The 19,567-nt window shown below is 37.8% G+C and overlaps 1 protein-coding gene across 3 annotated transcripts in view; it reads right to left on the bottom strand.

Moving 5' to 3' along the window:
- ATR (ATR serine/threonine kinase) overlaps positions 1–19,567 on the bottom strand; it is a 142,251-nt gene that overhangs the window by 112,533 nt on the left and 10,151 nt on the right. The window contains exons 2-14 of one of the 3 annotated variants that reach the window (XM_055295155.2): positions 18,588–18,679; positions 16,358–16,498; positions 12,475–13,352; positions 11,485–11,663; positions 10,503–10,694; positions 9,491–9,681; positions 8,865–9,017; positions 6,537–6,729; positions 6,031–6,293; positions 4,004–4,194; positions 3,819–3,919; positions 3,414–3,585; positions 307–477 (exon numbers count right to left, since the gene is read on the bottom strand). In XM_055295155.2, coding sequence (XP_055151130.2) covers positions 307–477; positions 3,414–3,585; positions 3,819–3,919; positions 4,004–4,194; positions 6,031–6,293; positions 6,537–6,729; positions 8,865–9,017; positions 9,491–9,681; positions 10,503–10,694; positions 11,485–11,663; positions 12,475–13,352; positions 16,358–16,498; positions 18,588–18,679 — 2,917 coding nt within the window. Of the gene's footprint in view, positions 1–306; positions 478–3,413; positions 3,586–3,818; positions 3,920–4,003; positions 4,195–6,030; positions 6,294–6,536; positions 6,730–8,864; positions 9,018–9,490; positions 9,682–10,502; positions 10,695–11,484; positions 11,664–12,474; positions 13,353–14,482; positions 14,870–16,357; positions 16,499–18,587; positions 18,680–19,567 lie in introns of those variants that run through there. The other 2 variants (XM_063610664.1, XM_055295156.2) reach the window with 2 other exon arrangements.

Genomic DNA, 19,567 nt, shown 5'->3' with positions numbered 1-19,567 from the left:
TATAATTTTATACTTTATTATTCCAATGCCTTAGGAGTAGAGATGATCAGATTAGACTTCGAATTACCAGTGGAACAAATCATAGCACCAAAGACATAAGGGTTCAAACAGCTAACTGAATTAATCAGCATTATTCAATTAGTATTAACTTTTCAGGACAGCTAACCATAAAGAACAATGACTCAAATCCACTTAAACTTAAGTTTTACAGTGTAAGCAATAATCTCATATTAAAGTCAAAATCTAGAATGGAACGAACATAATACTGAATTGCAAACCTCAAGTGAACTTTATGTTGCAACTTACAGTAAGAAAACGATTAAGATCAGGAAAGTCGAAAACGTTGGCAATTTCAGACAAGGTATTTAAAGCCATTTCTCTCTGGTGAGCCACATCTTGTTTTCGCATGTCAGCATTCTGGCATGGAGTACTCGGAAGTGCTGTCATCTGACTAGAGTGAAGGGATTCTACCAAAAACTAGAGCAAAAACCATTTTATTGTTAGTTTTCACACAGAAAAGAAATTTTAACTAATACTTTTTAAGCTACGATAGAGGGCAGTATCAAATAGTATTCTACATTATCTGAATTGGTCCATTCAATTTTTATGACAACCTTAATGAGGTAGACTATGTCATAATCTGCCTTTCACAGATGACATAATCAGACTTAGTTAAAAAACTTGAATATCATGCTAAGGATTATACCACAAATAAATTCAGTATTTTAGCATAACCTAACTTTTCAGCCATTAATTGAATATATTTAAAACAAAGCGTCATATAACATAATATCAAGGCATAAAAGAGTTTACTATCACTAAAAAGTCTATACATCATTATAAGATGATTTTCTTCCTCCCCTATTTATAACCTGTATCTTCAGACCAATATCCTAAAATATAAAAATGGCAAGATTTCAGTTATATTAAATAAACTACAAACTAAATACATCATTTTTAACAATAATTTTTTTTCTTTTTAAAGACAGAGTCTTGCTCTGTCACTCTGGCTGGAGTGCAGTGGTGCGATCTCGGCTCACTGCAACCACCACCTCCTGGGTTCAGGCGATTCTTCTGCCTCAGCCTCCCGAGTAGCTGGGATTACAGGTGCCCGCCCCATGCCCAGTTAATTTTTGTATTTTTAGTAGACATGGGGTTTCACCATGCTAGCCAGGCTGGTCTCAAACTCCTGACCTCAGGTGATTCGCCCGCCTTGGCCTCCCAAAGTGCTGAGATTACAGGCGTGAGTCACCACGCCCGGCCTTAATAATAATTTTTTAAAGCAAGCACAGTGCTTTCTTTTTAAAACCAGGCACAGTGGCTCATGACAGTAATCCCAGCACTTTCAGAGGCAGACGTGGGAGGATCATTTGAGGCCAGGAGTTAAAGAGCAGCCTGGGCAAAATAGGGCTGCTCTAAAACCCCATCTCTATAAATAAATAAATAAATAAAAATCAGCTAGGTGTGGTGGTGCACACCTGTAGTCCCAGCTACTCAGGAGGCTAAAGTGGGAGGATCTCTAAGCCCAGGAGTCAGAGGTTTCAGTGAGTTACGATCATACCACTCCATGTCACTGTATGTTGCCTGGACAACAGAGTGAAACTTGGTCTCTAAGAAATATTTAAAATAAAAAAGAAAATAAAACATTTAAAAAGCAAGCAAATGGAACAGATTAGAGAACTCAGAAATAAGATGACACACCTACAACCATCCGATCTTTGACAAACCCGACAAAAACAAGCAATGGGGAAAGGACTCTATTTAATAAATGGTGCTGGGAGAACTGACTAGCCATATGCAGAAAATTGAAACTGTACCCCTTCCTCACATCATATACAAAAATTAACTCAAGATGGATTAAAGACTTAAATGTAAAACTCGAAACTATAAAAACTCTGGAAGAAAATCTAGGCAATACCTCAGGATATAGGCACAGGCAAAGATTTCATCACAAAAACGCCAAAAGCAATTTCAACAAAGCAAAAATTGACAAATAGGATCTATTTAAACTCAAGAGCTTCTGCACAGCAAAATAAACTATCATCAGAGTGGACAGACAACCTACAAAATGGAAGAAAATTTTTGCAATCTATTCATCTGACAGAGGTCTAATATCCAGAGTCTACAAAGAACTTAAACAAATTTACAAGAAAAAAACAAAAGTGGGCAAAGAACATAAACAGACTCTTCTCCAAAGAAGACATACATGCAGCCAGCCAACGAACATGAAAAAAAGGTCAACATCACTGATCAAAACTACAATGAGATACCATCTCATACCAGTCAGAATGGCTATTATTAAAAAGTCAAAAAACAGATACTGGCAAGGTTTCCGAGAAAAGGGAATGCTTTTATACTACTGGTGGGAGTCTAAATTAGTTAAACCATTGTGGAAGACAGTGTGGCAATTCCTCAAAGACCTAGAGGCAGAAATACCATTTGACCCAGCAATCCCACTACTGAGTATATACCCAAAGGAATATAAATCATTCTATAGTAAAGATACATGCACATGTAGGTTCACTGCAGCACCATTTACAATAGCAAAGTTGGCCAAGCGCGGTGGCTCATGCCTGTAATCCTAGCGCTTTGGGAGGCCGAGACGGGTGGATCGCTTGAGATCAGGAGTTCGAGACCAACCTGGCCAACACGGTGAAACCTCACCTCTACTAAAAATACAAAAATTAGCCAGGCATGGTGGCAGGCACCTATAATACCACTTACTTGGGAGGCTGAGGGAAGAGAATCGCTTGAACCTGGGAGGTGAAGGTTGCAGTGAACTGAGATTGCACCATTGCACTCCAGCCTGGACAACAGAGTGATACTCCATTTCAAAAACAAAACAAAACAAAAACAAACAAACAAACAAAAAAAGCCAAGTAATGGAGTTAACCTAAATGCCCATCAATGACAGACTGGATAAAGAAAATGTGGTACATATACACCATGGAATACTATACAGCCATAAAAAGGAACAAGAGCATGTCCTTTGCAGGGACATGAGTGGAACTGGAAGCCATTATCCTCAGCAAACTAACACAGGAACAGAAAACCAAACATCACAAGTTCTCACTTATAAGTAGGAGCTGAATGATGAGAACACACGGACACATGGGGGGAACAACACACACTGGGACCTGTCGGCGGCAGGGAAGGGAGAGTATCAGAAATAATAGCTAATGGATACTGGGCTTATACCTAGGTGATGAGATGACCTGTGCAGCAAACCACCATGACACATGTTTATCTATGTAGCAAACCTGTACATGCTGCAATATACCCCTGAACTTAAAATAAAAATTGAAGAAAAAAGAGAAGCAAGCAAAATTAAAACATGTACAAATATTCTTCTTTTTTGTAACTCTTAAAAAGTACTGCTGTTGCCTATAGTCAAGACAAATGCTGACTCTTACCTGACAGATGGGTTTCTTATACTGGCTGAAAAAATTTTGCAGTTTAACACTTTTAGCTGCAACCAGAGCTCTAATTTCTGTGTATGCTGCTCCAGAGACAGATGCTGACTTGGATAACAAACAATGCAATAAGTGTAAGAGTGCAAAAGGTACCAAATCTCCTTTTGCGGCCCTAAAATTAAAAACAACATACATATGAATACACAAACACACACACACACACACACACACACATATATATCTCCAATATCCCAGAAACAAATGGAAATCTATAAACAAATTCATGTTGACTCACAATTTGTCTATAATATCACAAATATCATATCACCATTTTTAACAGCAAGCAAATAAAAATGGAGAATGGCCAAAATAAATAAGGAAGAATACAAATGCTGCCAAGTGTACCTTCCAATATCCCCTGTTGTAAGAATCAAGGTATCCTTCAGCTCATTATTTCTTGATATTTGGGCATGTGTATATGCTTCCTTCATTCTTAAGACAAAAAGCTAGAACAATAAAATTAACTGGTTAAAGAAATTTTTAGAGCTAGGTTGATGTAAACTCAAATGTTAAAAACAAAAATGATCAACCTCCTTTATAAATCCATCTTCAGAGTCCAAGGATTCCAATATGTGCTTGATATTTCCACTAAAAGCCACTCTAACATCTTTGTCTGGATCTTCCATTAAATTTAATAAAGTTCCAAGAACTGCTTTTACATCTGTTTCATCTTCTCTAAAATCAAGATGCTTACAAAGATGATGTAGATTATCTATGAAAGCTGAAGGACAAGAGTATACAATACCTAATTTAACATATTAAATGTCAAGGTTGTACTGTAAAAATAGTGTCAATGAATAATATGCCATGAAGAATCCTAAGTTCTCTTATAATGTAAATGTTCCATATTTAAGTATGTATAGCACACAGAATTTTAGGAAATTAAAATGGATACTTATAAATTAAAATTTACTTTATATTTAATAAATGTCACTTTTTTTCTTTTTGATATAGGGTCTTGCTCTGTCACCCAGGCTGGAGTGCAGTGGTGTGATCATGGCTCACTGCAGCATGCAGCCCTGACCTCCCAGGTTCAAGTGATCCTCCCACCTCAGCCTCCCAAGTAGCTGGGACCACAGGCATGCACCACCACGCCTGGCTAATTTTCGTATTTCTTTGTAGAGATGGAGCTTCACCACGTTGCCCAGACTGGTCTTGAACACCTGAGCTCAGGCAATCCGCCTGTCTCGGCCTCCCGAAGTGCTGGTGTTGAAGGAGCGAACCACTGCACTCAGCCTGTAAATAATTTAAATCTAAAATAATTTCCAGAATTGTTATAAAATAACAAGTCTCTTTCAGATTTTGTAGACCATTATATGTTACCAAGAAAAACTTAAAAACACATTGCAGGCCAGGAGTGGTGACTCATATCTGTAATCTCAACACTGTGGGAGGCCAAGGTGGGAGGATCACTTGAAGCTAGGAGTTCAAAGACCAGCCTGGGCAACAAAGTGAGATCCTCTCTACAAAAAATTTAAAAATTAGCTGGGTGTAGTGGCACATACTATGGTCCCAGCTACTCAAGAGGCTGAGGGAGGAGGATCACTTGAGCCTGGGAGATCAAGGCTGCAGGCTGCAGTGAGCCATGATCGCACCACTGCACTCCAGCCTGGGTGACAGAGCAAGACCCTGTCTCTTAAAAAAAAAAAAAAAGAAAGGCCGGGCATGGGGGCTCATGCCTGTAACCCCAGCACTTTGTGGGGATGGGGCAGGTAGATCACCTGAGGTCAGGAGTTGGAGACTAGCCTGACCAACATGGTGAAACCCCGTCTCTACTAAAAATGCAAAAATTTGCCAGGCGTGGTGACACACGCCTGTAATCCCAGCTACTCCGGAGGCTGAGGCAGGAGAATCGCCTGAACCCAGGAGGTGGAGGTTGCAGTGAGCCAAGATCGCGCCATTGTACTTCAGCCTGGGCAACAAGAGCAAAACTCCGTCTTGGGAAGAAAAAAAAAAAAAAGAAAAGCACATTTCTAAAGGGGATCTTAGCTTTATTGTTAACCTTACATTACAAGATTTAGGGAGTACTTTCTATTGCTTTGAAAACTTCAGAACAAGTTTCAACTTACTACCTAAACAAATGGATCTTCTAAGTATTTGTTTAAATCTCATGCTTCGTAAAAACTTATACTCCATTACCACTGGAAAGTGGCCAAGAAGATACACTCTACAGTCCTCAGTTGGGCAAAGTAATTTAACTATTTGAAGTTCTCAAGGTCCAAGGTGGTAACAGGGGACACATTAAGAAGATCTCTAGTATCACTAAAGAAGATATAGAATATTGAATCTTACAATATTGAAACAACCATCAGGTATGCCCCATTTAGGCTGTCAAATCACAAGAGTATTCGAAAAATCCCAAAATCACCTCTCCTATCGGTTCTGTGATGCGATCTAATACCAGTTATCCCATTTATAACTAATCAATACTGAGCACTGAATCTATAAAGCATGTAACTTCCTGTAATTTTTCAAGGCTTCAGCCTAATTCTTTTACTGATTTGAAAAGCAGAGCTTAAATAGGTTTTAAAATATTAAATAAGTCATCATCACTAACCAAGTTTTACTGGACTAGGTGTTTTTTTTTCCAGTAGGAAAAGGAACGGCTTGCAAACAGAAGCTTTTAGTTGAGAAGATGAACATTCATGTTGAGAAGTGGCTTTTAAGTTCCTACAGAAGAGGTCCACATGTCCATGTTCAGAGAAAGGTTCTGCTAAAGAACTTGTCAGATAAAACATGCCGTGAAGAGTACAGACAAGTTGACCAAGTATAGAAGCAAATTCTTTCTTGACAATGTCAGAATCATCTTTGACTTTATCTCTGGGGAGAAAAAAGAAAAAGTACTAAACTTTCTTGCCTAATTTTGTGGTCTAAATAGTCTTGCTTAATTTGGGACAAAAGTACTGGTAAAACAAAGCCTAGAAGGAAAAAATGTTAAATTCTAAAACTAAAAGCAATATTTGCTTTACATATTCAACAATAAACATAACCCTGCATATATAGCCAGAGAATTATGATCTTTCCAATAGAGTGATATATTCAAATTAAAATCTTAGTACATACATAAGAATCTTGGGAACTCTGTTACAAGAATTCTGCTGCTGCAATAAGATAAAAAATCCACTAACACAACTAGCCCGGATTACTTCATGGGAGCTCTGCAGGGCCCAGTTGTAAACTGCTGTTCTCCATTCAAGGAATATTCTTCTTGGAAACAGAGTCAGAAGAAACACACATCGTGATTGTGCCTGTGGTGCTGAAAAAATTAAGTCTATTAAACAAGATTTTTACTAATGTTAATTTTATGTATACACATATATATACACATATACATATATATAAGTAAAGTAACATTTGTGTATACATATATATAAAGTCAAGTAACATTTAAAATACATTTAATACCTAATTTAATTAAAAGCTCCTTTTCAGAAAATAAAGCAAGTGCATTGAAAAAGGTCTATACACAACCTTACCAAATAATCAAGGAAATGCAAATTGAAAATCATACATACCAGACAGGAAAAAGAAAAAATTTAAGAAAGTTAACTCCATGACATTTTTTATTTTCTAGATAGCAAAAATTTTAAAGTCAGCTAAGTGTCAGTGAGGATGTGGAACTCATACTCTGCTAACAGGAGTGTAAACTGGTATATCTTTGGAGAACAATACAGCAGAATAGAGGTGAAGATGTGCAAACTCTATAACCCAACAATACTACTCCTAGGTAGGTAAAAACGTTAAAATAATGCTTCTCAAACTTTAATAGGGATATGAATCACCTATCTTGTTAAAATGCAGATTCTGATTCAGTAGGTCTGGGTGGAGCATAAGATTCCCCATTTCTTTCTCTTTTTTTTTTTTTAAATGTGCTCTCTCAGCAGAATCAAAGATGCTCCATTTCTAACAAGTCCCTAAATGGTGGCAATGCTACTGGTCTGTGGCGCATACTTTTCAAACAGCAAGGCCTTAGAATGACTAAATAATCATTTATAAAAATATTCATTTAAATGTTGCTTGTAATTGTGAAAAGTTGGAGACAACTTGATTGTCCACCAATAGGAGGTCTGATAGTGTCCATCCATGCATTTGGCTACTATTTGGAAGTTTAACTAAAAATTGGAGTTACCCATATCACCATGGATAAGTTTCATAAAGATAGTGTTGACCAACAAAATATAAGCTGTAAGAAGCAAAACAATTTCTTGTATTACTTACAAATAAATACATATATAGTAAAAGCAATAGAACATTCAACAGAACAATCAACACCAAATTCACAACAGTAGTAATCTCTGGGGAAAAAAATGAGGGGAATGAAATCATAGAGGGACAAAGGGCTTCCATCATATCTCTAATATTTTTATTTCCTTTTTAAAAAAAATTTCATGAAGAGAGATAAGGGTAAAGAGAAACTGACTTCAAAGGGCTTTGATGTTTTTATTTCTGTTTTTTTTGAGACAGAGTCTCACTCTGTTGCCCAGGCTGGAGTGCAGGGGTGCAATCTTGGCTCACTGAAACCTCTGCCTCCTGGATTCAAGAGATTCTTGTATCTCAGCCTCCCTAGTAGCTGGGACTACAGGCGTGAGCCACCATGCCTGGCTAATCTTTGTATTTTTAGAAGAGATGAGGTTTGCCATGTTGGCCAGGCTGGTCTCAAGCTCCTCACCTCAAGTGATCCGCATGCCTTGGCCTCCCAAAGTGCTGGGATTACAGGCGTGAGCCACCGTGCCTGGCCTAATGTTTCTATTTCTTAAACTGAGAAGTTGGTGTAAGAATTTTTGGTATATTGTTCTTCTTTTTAAAATATTTCTCAAATACTTCCTAATTTTATTAAATAAAGATAATGATATGTAAGGATACATTGCAAATGTTTTACAAAAAGAAAGGAAATGGGATATGTGGGGCAGGCTTTTATGTGTTACTTTTTACGTATCTAACCCCTTTCTGAACTATTAAAAATGTACCTGCTCTTTTAATTATTGAAAAAAATGTAAGTAAGTCTTAGAAGTCCTATATAGAGATGAGTTAAAACAAACCACACAAGGCCGGGCATGGTGGCTCACGCCTGTAATCCTAGCACTTTAGAAGGCTGGGGCAGGTGGATCACTTGAGGTCAGGAGTTTGAGACCAGCCTGGCCAACATGGTGAAACTCCGCTTCTACTAAAAATACAAAAATTAGCTGGGTGTGGTGGTGCACACCTGTTATCCTAGCTACTCAGGAGGCTGAGGCAGGAAAATTGCTTGAACCTGAAGATGGAGATTGCAGCGAGCGAAGATTGCACCACTGCACTCCAGCATGGGTGACAGAGTAAGACTATGTCTCAAAAATAAATAAACACATAAATAAATAAAACAAACCATACACACATATTCTTGTGAGCACTTACAATAGCTATCTGAAATCCTACAGCTTAATGTTAGAAGATTAGTGGCAAATGTGGTCAACTTTAAACAGCCATCATCAGAATGGGAATAAATCCATGGAAGTGAGAGCATTCCACATAAATCTTCCAGGATATGATCTTCAAATGAACTGTTTACTACAGAAGCACAAAATAAGTCATTAATTATAACTTTTCCTTAATAATATCTCTTTTAAATAAAAATAAAGACATTTGAAACACTATCATAATGATCATTTGATAAGCAGAAATTCTTAACACAGAGATCCATAAACGCTGGTCTGAGGTCTGTGAACCCAAAGAAATTAAATGTGACTTTATAAAAACATGTTACCTATGCCTTTTTTAAAGAAGAATCACAGCATTCCTCAAACTCCCAAATCAAAAAACTTTGAAGTTATAAATAATTTCTATTGACTAAAGAATCAAAATATTACACACATAAATTGGCAACTCAGAAATTATTGACAAATTTAATAGAACTGAAATCAGGAAAAAACTTCTGAGTATTCCAAACACCTACGCACTTAGGCTTCAGGCAAAAAAGAAAGCGTATTTCTATACTGATTATCTTTAAAGGTTATTCTGATCTGTTGCTTATTTGTACTCACCTTGCATATAAATCAAAGCATCATAAATTTTCACCACCTTATCAATGGTTGCCTCCAGGTCCGGTTTCTGAACAGATTCTAACAAACTTCTACAGCTCTTAAGCACTTTTGTGTAAAACTCCAATGACATCCAAGTTATTACTACAGAAGGTTTCTTCTTGGATTTATGTTGACAGTCCTTGAAAGTATGGCTGCAGTAAGTATATTTTGTTAAAGACATTGGAATTAAGATGAATTTTGTTATAGTCAAACATAAAATTGTAGTAAAGCCAAAAGAAATTGTGAGTATGAAATTTATCTATAACAATTTAAAGTAAATATGCAAATCAAGTAATATGTTATTACTATTTTAAGTTGAATCTATTTATGTCAGCTTAAATCACCCTTAGGATTTGGGAACTAAAATTACTTTGGGAGGCTGAGGTGGGAGGATCCCTTGAGCCCAGGAGTTTGAGACCAGCTGGGCCAATATAGGGAAACCCATCTCTATAAAAAAATTTTTTTTAAATTAGGGTGTGGCGGCACATGCCTATAGTCCCAGCTACTTGGGAGGCTCACTTGAGCCCCGGACAGAGATCAAGGCTGTAGTGAGCCATGATCATGCCACTGTACACCAGCCTGGGAGACAAAGCGAGACCCTGTCTTCAAAAGCCAAACACTGGGTTTTGAGTTGTACACAAATGTGTTCTGGTACTTTCTAATCATGTGTCCCCAAGAAAATCAGTTTTGGCTTCAGACAAAAAAGAGCCTCAGTTTCTCTGAGTGTCAATTTCTAATTTTTAAAATGGGCATAATAGCATTTACCTTACAGGACTATTGTAAATATTAACTAAGATATATACAGTGCTTAGCACCGTACCTAGCATTTGACTCAATAGAAAATAAATTTCTTAACTACTTCAGTGAAAAGTTTGTGTTCTAAGGTCACATGAGTGAAGTGAATAATGAGTAAACAGTAAATCCAAGTTCATTACAGGAAACCCAACCCCAAGAAACAAGAAGTTTGTTTTACCAGTTCATGTTTTGATGAGAACAATGAACAGTACACAGAGCAGTCAGTTGTAAGACAACAGCGATTCCTTCTAACATCTCAATAACAGGATTCTTTAGGCCACTGTATTCAAGGGAAATCTGAAGGGATTCAGCTTTCTGTTTCAGTGCACTCCATAATATGCTTTTTTGGTTCATGTCCACATGTTTAATTCTATAATTATGAATACAGTAGAGAGATATTCATATGCAATATAAATTTGGTTAAAACATGAAACATTTAGAATAAAACATACTATGTAATATCAACTATTCAAATTTTTTTTTTTTTTTTTTTGAGACAGTCTCGCTCTGTCACCCAGGCTGGAGTGCAGTGGCATGATCTCGGCACACTGCAAGCTCCACCTCCCAGGTTCACGCCATTCTCCTGCCTCAGCCTCCTGAGTAGCTGGGACTACAGGTGCCAACCACCACGCCCGGCTAATTTTTTGTATTTTTAGTAGAGACAGGGTTTCACCGTGTTAGCCAGGATGGTCTCGATCTTCTGACCTCGTGATCTGCCCGTCTCGGCCTCCCAAAGTGCTGGGATTACAGGCGTGAGCCACCGCGCCCAGCCTGAAATTTATACTAAGATTTAAAACAATTAAAACAATGTTCAGAAGTAACTGAAATATGGCAACTTAGCCACTTTATAAAAAATAGTTTGTTAACATTTTAAAAATTGCTAATAGATGCACAGTCTCAAAGATTTTTCACATATTAAAAAGTTAAATTAGATAAGCATGTAAAAACATGCAAAGTAACTATATTTAACCATGTTAAATATAAATGTTTTATACTACTAACCGTCTACAAGAATTATTAAAATATTTTAAGCACTCCCTTGGCTACATTTAGAAAGATGTTTGTGTATTTAAATCAAAGCACTTAACTAAAGCTGATTTTTAAAAGTGAACAAAGTTTTATTTAATGGCTAAACACAAACTGAATGAAGGTCATCATACTCTTCAGTCTGTTTTGGTGCTCTTTTAGAAGGGTTTAGAGACGAGCTGAGACGACGCCTTTTGGGTGATATTCCATCACTATTACTGCTGAGGTTTTCCTGTTGAGTTTGGCATTGAATCTCCTCAATGATTTCCATACTTTCCATTTTCAAAGCTGCATAAAGTGGGCCCAACAAGTACTGAGAAAATAAAAAATAATTTCCAGAAATATTCCTTAGAAAATATATTTATATTATTCATAGGCAGCAAGAATGTATTAGATGTTAGATGTTTTCTAGTGAAACTACTTTTAGAGTCTCATAAAGCAAAATAAACATCTAAATTGGTCTATATTATTTAAGTCTATATATAGACTACGGTTCTATAGTTTTAGAAGGTTTAAACAAATCCTTCTCTCTACATCCTGTTTTTCCTCTTATCAAAATGCTATAAATTTTAATTCCCTTATAAAAAATTTTGTAAGGGAATTACCAACTTTTTTCATGTAACAAATCCAGCAAGATTAATAAACTAAAATATTTAATCAAGTTACTGCATCTCTGATGATTTTATTGTATTACCTGACTCCCACAGTCCAAATAGAAAAAAGCGCATAATTTGGCATGATTAATCATTCATAGGTTTTCTAAAAGTGATTGATTATAACTTGTCAGACACATAATCTATTTGAGTGATCAAAGCTTCTGCAATTAAGTTGAAACTGCCCCCTTTTAATTAATAATGCAACAAATACATTTACACTTCACAGATTCTACTTAGAAACATTCTACTCCATTGGTAGTTCATTACCAACTTAATGAACAAATCCTTCTGAAATCAAAGTAAAAGTCCATAATAGTGAGCCAGACTACACTATGAAAATCATTATGTTCCAAATATAAATTACTATTAAAGATATTCTATTTTCTTATTATTACATTTTGCACATATGTATACAATTAAATGATGAACAAAATACATACTTAACAAGTAACATGAAAAATTACTTACCTCTGCATCTACCTGAATTCCAAGCACATCCAAAAGAGCTTTACAAATATTTCTCACATAGACCTTCCTGACTTGTAAAGCAGATTCATACCCAGCTGGCACAAATTTAAGGAAATACTGCAGTAAATGGCACAAAGCTGCTTTTAGCAAATCAGACTTAAGCCGCATGAGCACACCGTCTTCAAACATGACACAGAGTTTTTCCAGCAGCATATTTAAATAGACAGGTTCAATATTTCTATAAGCTTCTGCTTCAAAGGGAAATAGTGTCTTTATCAGCTTTGATAATGGCTCCTCATAGAGTTTCAATTGGTCAGTATCCATTTCTACAAGGTGTTTTAATAATTCCAAAAATGAGCTGAAAAAAGTGCTAGCTGGTTGTGCTGGTAGTCCTCCAAGCTGAAAAAGTTCTGTTAAAAAGCTAATTGCTAGGGATTTAATTTTTGGACTACCATACTCTAGCAGAACACAACCTATCTGCCAAAGTAAGAGTTCTTGCCTTCTAAAAAACACAATTGCAATAATACGAGTAAGAACTGTTAATAAAGTGACTTCAATAAATTCTAAATTTTGCATACTCATCAACTGCAAAGGAGCTGATTGTAAATATCCCGTGTGTTCATCTAATTGACTTAAAAATCGGCTCATGAGCACTGGCCATTCCACAGCATGACCCATCACATTTCTTCTATGGAGGTAAACCAAGTCTTCAAAAAGTTGTAATAGTTCTTTTGTGAGTACTCCAAAAATAGCAGGACTCTTGCTTTTAAAAAGAAATAATAATGAACAGATGACTTCACAGATTTTCTTGTGTAACAAATGACAGGAGGGAGTTGCTGCAATCCGCAGAAGTCTTGTTATGATCCAATTACTGAATTCTTTGAAATAAACAAAAAAGATATTAAATAAACAAGTATATCCGAAGCGCTAATTCACTTGCTAAATCCTTGACGATTGACTTTTAAAGAATAAACTTCACTAACAAAAGAGTGTAAAACATTCCCTTCACAATGGAAACATAATAGTTTAGAACACAGGCATACCCAGTTTTATTGCACGTTGCAGATACTGCATTTGTCACAAATTGAAGGTTGTGGTAACTCTGCATCAAGCAAGTATATCAGTGCCATTTTTCCAACAGCATGTGGTCACTTCATGTCTTTGTATCACATTTTGGTAATTCTCACAATATTTCAAACGTTTTCGTTATTATCGTATCTGTTATGGTGATCTGTGATCAGTGATGTTTGATATTACTATTGTAATTGTTTGGAGCTGTCATGAACCACACCAATATAAGGTGGCAAACTTAACGGATAAATGTATGTGTTCTGACTACCCCACCGACCAGAAGTTCCCCATCTCTCTCTCTCTCCTTGTGTCTCCCTATTCCCTGAGACACAGTGTTGAAATTAGGTTAATTAATAACCCTTACAATGGCCTCTATGTGTTCAAATGAAAGGAAGAGTCGCACATCTCTCACTTCAAATCAAAAGCTAGAAATGATTAAGCCTACTGAGGAAGGCATGTTGAAAGCCAAGACAAGTTGAAAGCTAGGCCTCTTTCACCAAACAACCAACTTGTTAAAACAAAGAAAAAGTTTTTGGAAGAAATTAAAAGTGCTGCTCCACTGAACACACCATTGATGAGAAAGTGAAACAACCTTATTGCTGGTATGTAGAAAGTTTTCGTAGTCTGAATACAAGATCAAATCGTTAAAAGATGAGGAAATCTCCAGTAGGAAAAAAAGAAGATCAAACCAGCCACAACATTCCCTTAAGCCAAAGCCTAATCCAGAGAAAGGCCCTCGACATCAAGGCAAGAGCCTCCACCAGCACAAATATTACAACTTGCTGAAGGATCATATAATCGTTAGCATTTTTTAGCAATGAAGTATTTTTAATTAAGGTATATACTTTTTTTAGACATAATGCTATTCCACACTTAATGTACAATGTAAACATAACTTTTATATGCACTGGGAAACCAAAAAATTCATGTGACTTACTTTATTGCAATATTCACTTTATTGTAGTGGTCTGGAACTGAACCCACAATATTTCTGAGGTACGCCTGTAACAACCTTGGAGGCAGACAGACAGGGTCCTAGCTTTCCACTTACTAGTTGTATAAACTTTTCATTTCTCTGAACCTCTGCAATTTCATGTATAAGGAGAATAATGCTATCTATGTTATGGGTTACTGTGAGGACCAAATAAGACAACGCACATGAAATACTCAGCACAGTTCCAAAGTAAAATAAATGTTCAATAAAGGGTAGCTATTGTCATTCCTTCAACTAAAATTTGAGTGGTGACTCTGTCTCAGGTACACAAGAATAATTCAGTCATAGTCCTGTCATGAATCCCACAGTACAGTTTCTTGAGCTTTTTGACTGCAACAAAGAAATAACATTTTATATCACGACCCAGTACATATATACATGCATTTCATTTAAATATTTAAAACAAAAGGTTCATTAAATAGTACTTACTCTTATTACATACAATTACTATGATATTTTTTTTTTCTTCAGACAGGTTCTCACTGTTACCCAGGCTGGAGTGCAGTGGCACGGTTCTAGCTCACTGCAATCTCTGCCTCCCAGGCTAAAGCAATTCGTGTGCCTCAGCCTTCCGAGTAGCTGGTACCACAGGCATGTGCCACCATGTTCAGCTAATGTTTTTTTGTTTTGTTTTGTTTTGTTTTGTTTTGGTTTGGTTTGGTTTTGGTAGACAGGGTTTCGCCATGTTGCCTAGGCTAGTCTCGAACTCCCAAGTGTTGGGATTACAGGCGTGAGACACCGTGCCCAGCTTATGATATTTTCTAGTTTATTTCATCTTGTTTTAAATGCTGATAATTGCCTAATTTCATAACCCACTAGTGGGTTATGACCTGTAGTTTAAAAACTACTGTACGAAAGAATATAGACAAACCAATGATTAGAGCACAGTTTAATAGCCTCTATGATAGATGAAATGCAGAACACTTAGTACTAAGAGAGAATAAAGGAGTAACCAAGCCAGTTCTAAGCAGTTAGAAGTAGTGCTCAGAAAAAAACTTCTTGCAGGACATGCTATCAAAGTTGAGTTAAAGTTCAAACAAAAAATTTTAAAATACTTTATCCATTATACAAAAAAAAGTTTATTTTGCATCTCTTTATGAAGACACCAATGAAGGGACAAAAGTAGTAGGTGCAATAAGGAATAAGCCTAGAGAAAAGCTTCAATATATAGAATAGCGGTCAGCAAACTTTTTTTAAAGCACCAGATAGTATTATTTTTGGCTTGAGTGCACAAGTTGCCTTTGTAGTAGTCACAGACAATAAGTAAAAGAATGAGCATGTCTGTGTTCTAATAAAACTTTGTTTACAAAAACTGAAGCCAGGCACAGTAGCATGTGCCTATAGTCCCAGGTATGCAGGAGGCTGAGGCAGGAGGATCCCTTGAGTCCAGGAGTTCAAGACCAGCCTGGGCAACATAGCGAGACCCTGTCTTATTTAAACAAACAAAAAAAAGAAACAAAACAAAACACAAAAACTTTGTTCACAAAAACAGGCAGCCACCCTGTGGACTACAGCTTGCCAAGCTCTGATCTAGAAGAAAGAGATTACCAAAAACAGAAAACAGAAAACTATGCCAAAGTGTCCAATGGCAAATAAACAAATTTGATTATTTCTACTCTAAGTACCTAGTATACAATACTAAAAAGAAAACAATAAGGATACGTGAAGGAAAAATAACCATTACCATTTTGCTCCTTCAATTTATAGCAAAGCTGACCCAAAAAAGTGTAATCCTGTACATGTAATATTTCAGAAGAGCAGTAAAAGGAGGATTTCATAAAACAGATGGCAAGTGAATGCATGAATAACAGCACTTACCAATACAGCTGCCTTTGGCCTCATGGCTTCCATTCACATTTACAAACATAAGTGGGGAGGATTTCATGATATGCTGGATGAAATCAAGCAACATCACGGAGGTTGGCTGAGAGTCAGTTTTCTTTACAAGTTCTACAGCAACTAAAACAATAAGATTCATTTTAAAGAGTCATGACAAATTAAACAATGGTCCTTTTGTTAAGAAACCAGACTGTGGGCCAGGCAAGGTGCCTCATGCCTGTAATCCATGTACTTTGGGAGGCTGAAGTGGGAGGATCACCTGAGCCCAGGAACTCAAGACCAGCCTGGATAAGATGTCAAGATCCCGTCTCTACAAAAAAAAATTTCCTTAAAATTAGCTACGAGTGGTAGTGTGCCTGTAGTCCCAGCTACTCAGGGGGCTGAGGCTGGAGGATTCCCTTGAGCCCAGAAGTTCAAGGCAGTAGTGAGCTATGATCACACTATTGCACTCCAGCCTGGAACAAAGCAAGACTCTGTCTCTTAAAATAAAAAAAAAAAGAGGCGGGGGAACCAGACTTTGGTGACCAGAATTATATCCAGCACAGCGCTCAACAACATTCAAGCTAAATTGATGGGGCTAAACACTACAGTCTTTTTTTTTTTTTTTTTTTTTTTTGAGACAGAGTCTCACTCTGTTGCCCAGGCTGCAGTGTAGTGGTGTGATCTTGGCTCACTGCAACCTCTGCCTCTGGGGTACAAGTGATTCTTCTGCCTCAGCCTCTGGACTACAGGTGTGTGCCACCACACCCAGCTAATTTTGGTTTTTTTTTTTTTTTTTTTTTTTTTTTTTTGAGACGGAGTCTCGCTCTGTCACCCAGGCTGGAGTGCAGTGGCGCGATCTCGGCTCACTGCAAGCTCTGCCTCTCGGGTTCACGCCATTCTGCTGCCTCAGCCTCTCCGAGTAGCTGGGACTACAGGCGCCCGCCACCACACCCGGCTAATATTTTTGTATTTTTAGTAGAGACGGGGTTTCACCGTGGTCTCGATCTCCTGACCTCGTGATCCGCCTGCCTCGGCCTCCCAAAGTGCTGGGATTACAAGCGTGAGCCACCGCGCCTGGCCTAATTTTGGTATTTTTAGTAGAGACAGGGTTTCGTCATGTTGGCCAGGCTGGTCTCAAACTCCTGACCTCAGGTGATCCGCCCACTTCGGCCTCCCAAAGTGTTGGGATTACAGGCGTGAGCTACCGTGCCCAGCCAACACTATAGTCTTATCTAATTTTAAATGTTTAAAAATCACATGCATTCCTCTACCATACATCCATTTATCAAACATGTACTTCAGGAATAATATGCCAGGCAGTGCTAAAATCTAAGGATTAAAAAAAAGTTCTCACAATCCAGTGGGGAGTCAAACAAACTAATAATTATAATACAATATGGTAACTGCACTAATCCAGAATAAGGAGAAACAGGTATCTGGGAGGACACGGTGAAGGAAATGATTCCTAGATGAGGAGTTGGTCAGAGAGGGGAAGGACAAGTAGTCTAAATGGAGGGAATACGAATACGATACAAAAACACATCTTGCAAGTATTCAGTAGTCCTTTGTTATTTTTCAGCAACCCATCATTTTACTGATTGAAAAAGAAAGGCTTAATGGCTAGTCTAAGTCATAAAATCTGTGCCAAATTTGGAATCCAAATTATAAAACCTGAGCCTAATGCCATTTTATATTATCCCTCCCATGTAATTTCAACAGATATGACAAATGTGACACCATCTTGCCAGGCTGGTAATATTTTGTCTACCAGATTGGCACAAACAGGCAATAATTGATTCAATAACTCACATAATCCTATAATCTCCTACAGGCACAGGCATGAACTTACTTAAAGAGTAACTTACTTAAAGAGGTTTTTTTGGGTGGCATTTGCTACTAGTCTACCACCGGCATAAGAGCTAACCAAAATAGGGTCCACGTGATTGGTACTGGCCAAATATTTTTATGTATAATATCCAATATCAAAGAACTCATAGCAAGCAGTAGAAAATCTAGATAACAAATAGGAAGAGAGAATTATTTTAAAATTCGAATTTTGTAACAAGCAATAAGCAATACTGATTAACAAATAACTTGCTTGAAAATAGTAGCTATCATAAATACTCTATATGTAAAACTACATGGAGAAAATGCTACTATAATTTATACATGGAAAAGAAAACAGTCTAATTTATAAAGTTTATATAAGAAATAATTGGTTTCTTACCAACATTTACATCTGTAAGTATTCGGTCAATGAATTGACACAGAATTTGTCTTGGCTTCTGTACAACTGTATTATATTCCTCTGGTGTGGCACTAAAATACAAATTAAAAGCTTTTAATCCTTAAAGTGACTCAGTTTCATTTGCAAAAAAAATTTCTCTAAAGTAGAACTTATCAAATGTGTTGCGTCAATGTTGATATTCACAGTATTCTTCTGTTTAAAAATTGAAAAGAAAATCTGAATATGTTACCAACTTACAAGAAAAAAAGAATATGCTAAGTAATACTAAAGAGATCCAATCAGCAAAGCCTAGATCTGAACTTCTCAATATGGTGGCCACTAGCTACAAGTAACTAGGGGGAACCTGAAATGTGATTAGTACAAATTGAAATGTGCTATTGATGGCAGTGGCAGCCCAGTTGGAGCGGCCACTGCCATGATGCCGGCTGCAATGAGGAAGATGGGGCTAGGGCTGCTCGCTCCATGGAGCTAGTGGGCAGAAGCCCCGCCCCCTTCTGAGTTGCAGGGTCGGGAGCCCAGCCATCCTGAGCGCAGCTGCAGCCGCCCAACCACGGCTGCAAACCCAGGCATCCCTGCTCTCTCCAGGGCCGGGAAGGCCCCCTGCCCTCACAGACTTGGAAGTGCCTGCTCCCGCTGCCTGGCCTCTCCCCGCTCCTGGCACCCACACCAATTTCGGAGCAAAGTTGTTGGGGAGCTCAGGTGTTGTCACGACCAGGCCGCGTGTGCACGTGCTCAGGACGGCACTGACACACCAGCCCCCCTGCTGCCTCATCCCCCTCTGGACTTTGGGCAGGCCAAGCGGTAGGCTGAGGGCAGCTCAGTATGGGCCTGCAGGCGCCCCTCGGCACGAACAGCCTGGGTGTAGTGGGTGGCAGGTTGAAGGCAGCAGGAAGTCGGCTCCTGGGAGGAAAGGGGTGGGTCCCCAGTGAAGACCCACCTTCAAGCCAGGAACAGCTTGA

This window comes from Symphalangus syndactylus, chromosome 10 (genome assembly GCF_028878055.3).
Source record: "Symphalangus syndactylus isolate Jambi chromosome 10, NHGRI_mSymSyn1-v2.1_pri, whole genome shotgun sequence".
Classification (NCBI taxonomy): domain Eukaryota; kingdom Metazoa; phylum Chordata; class Mammalia; order Primates; family Hylobatidae; genus Symphalangus; species Symphalangus syndactylus.
Note: the sequence above shows the minus strand (reverse complement) of the source record. Positions and strands in the feature narration are given on the sequence as shown.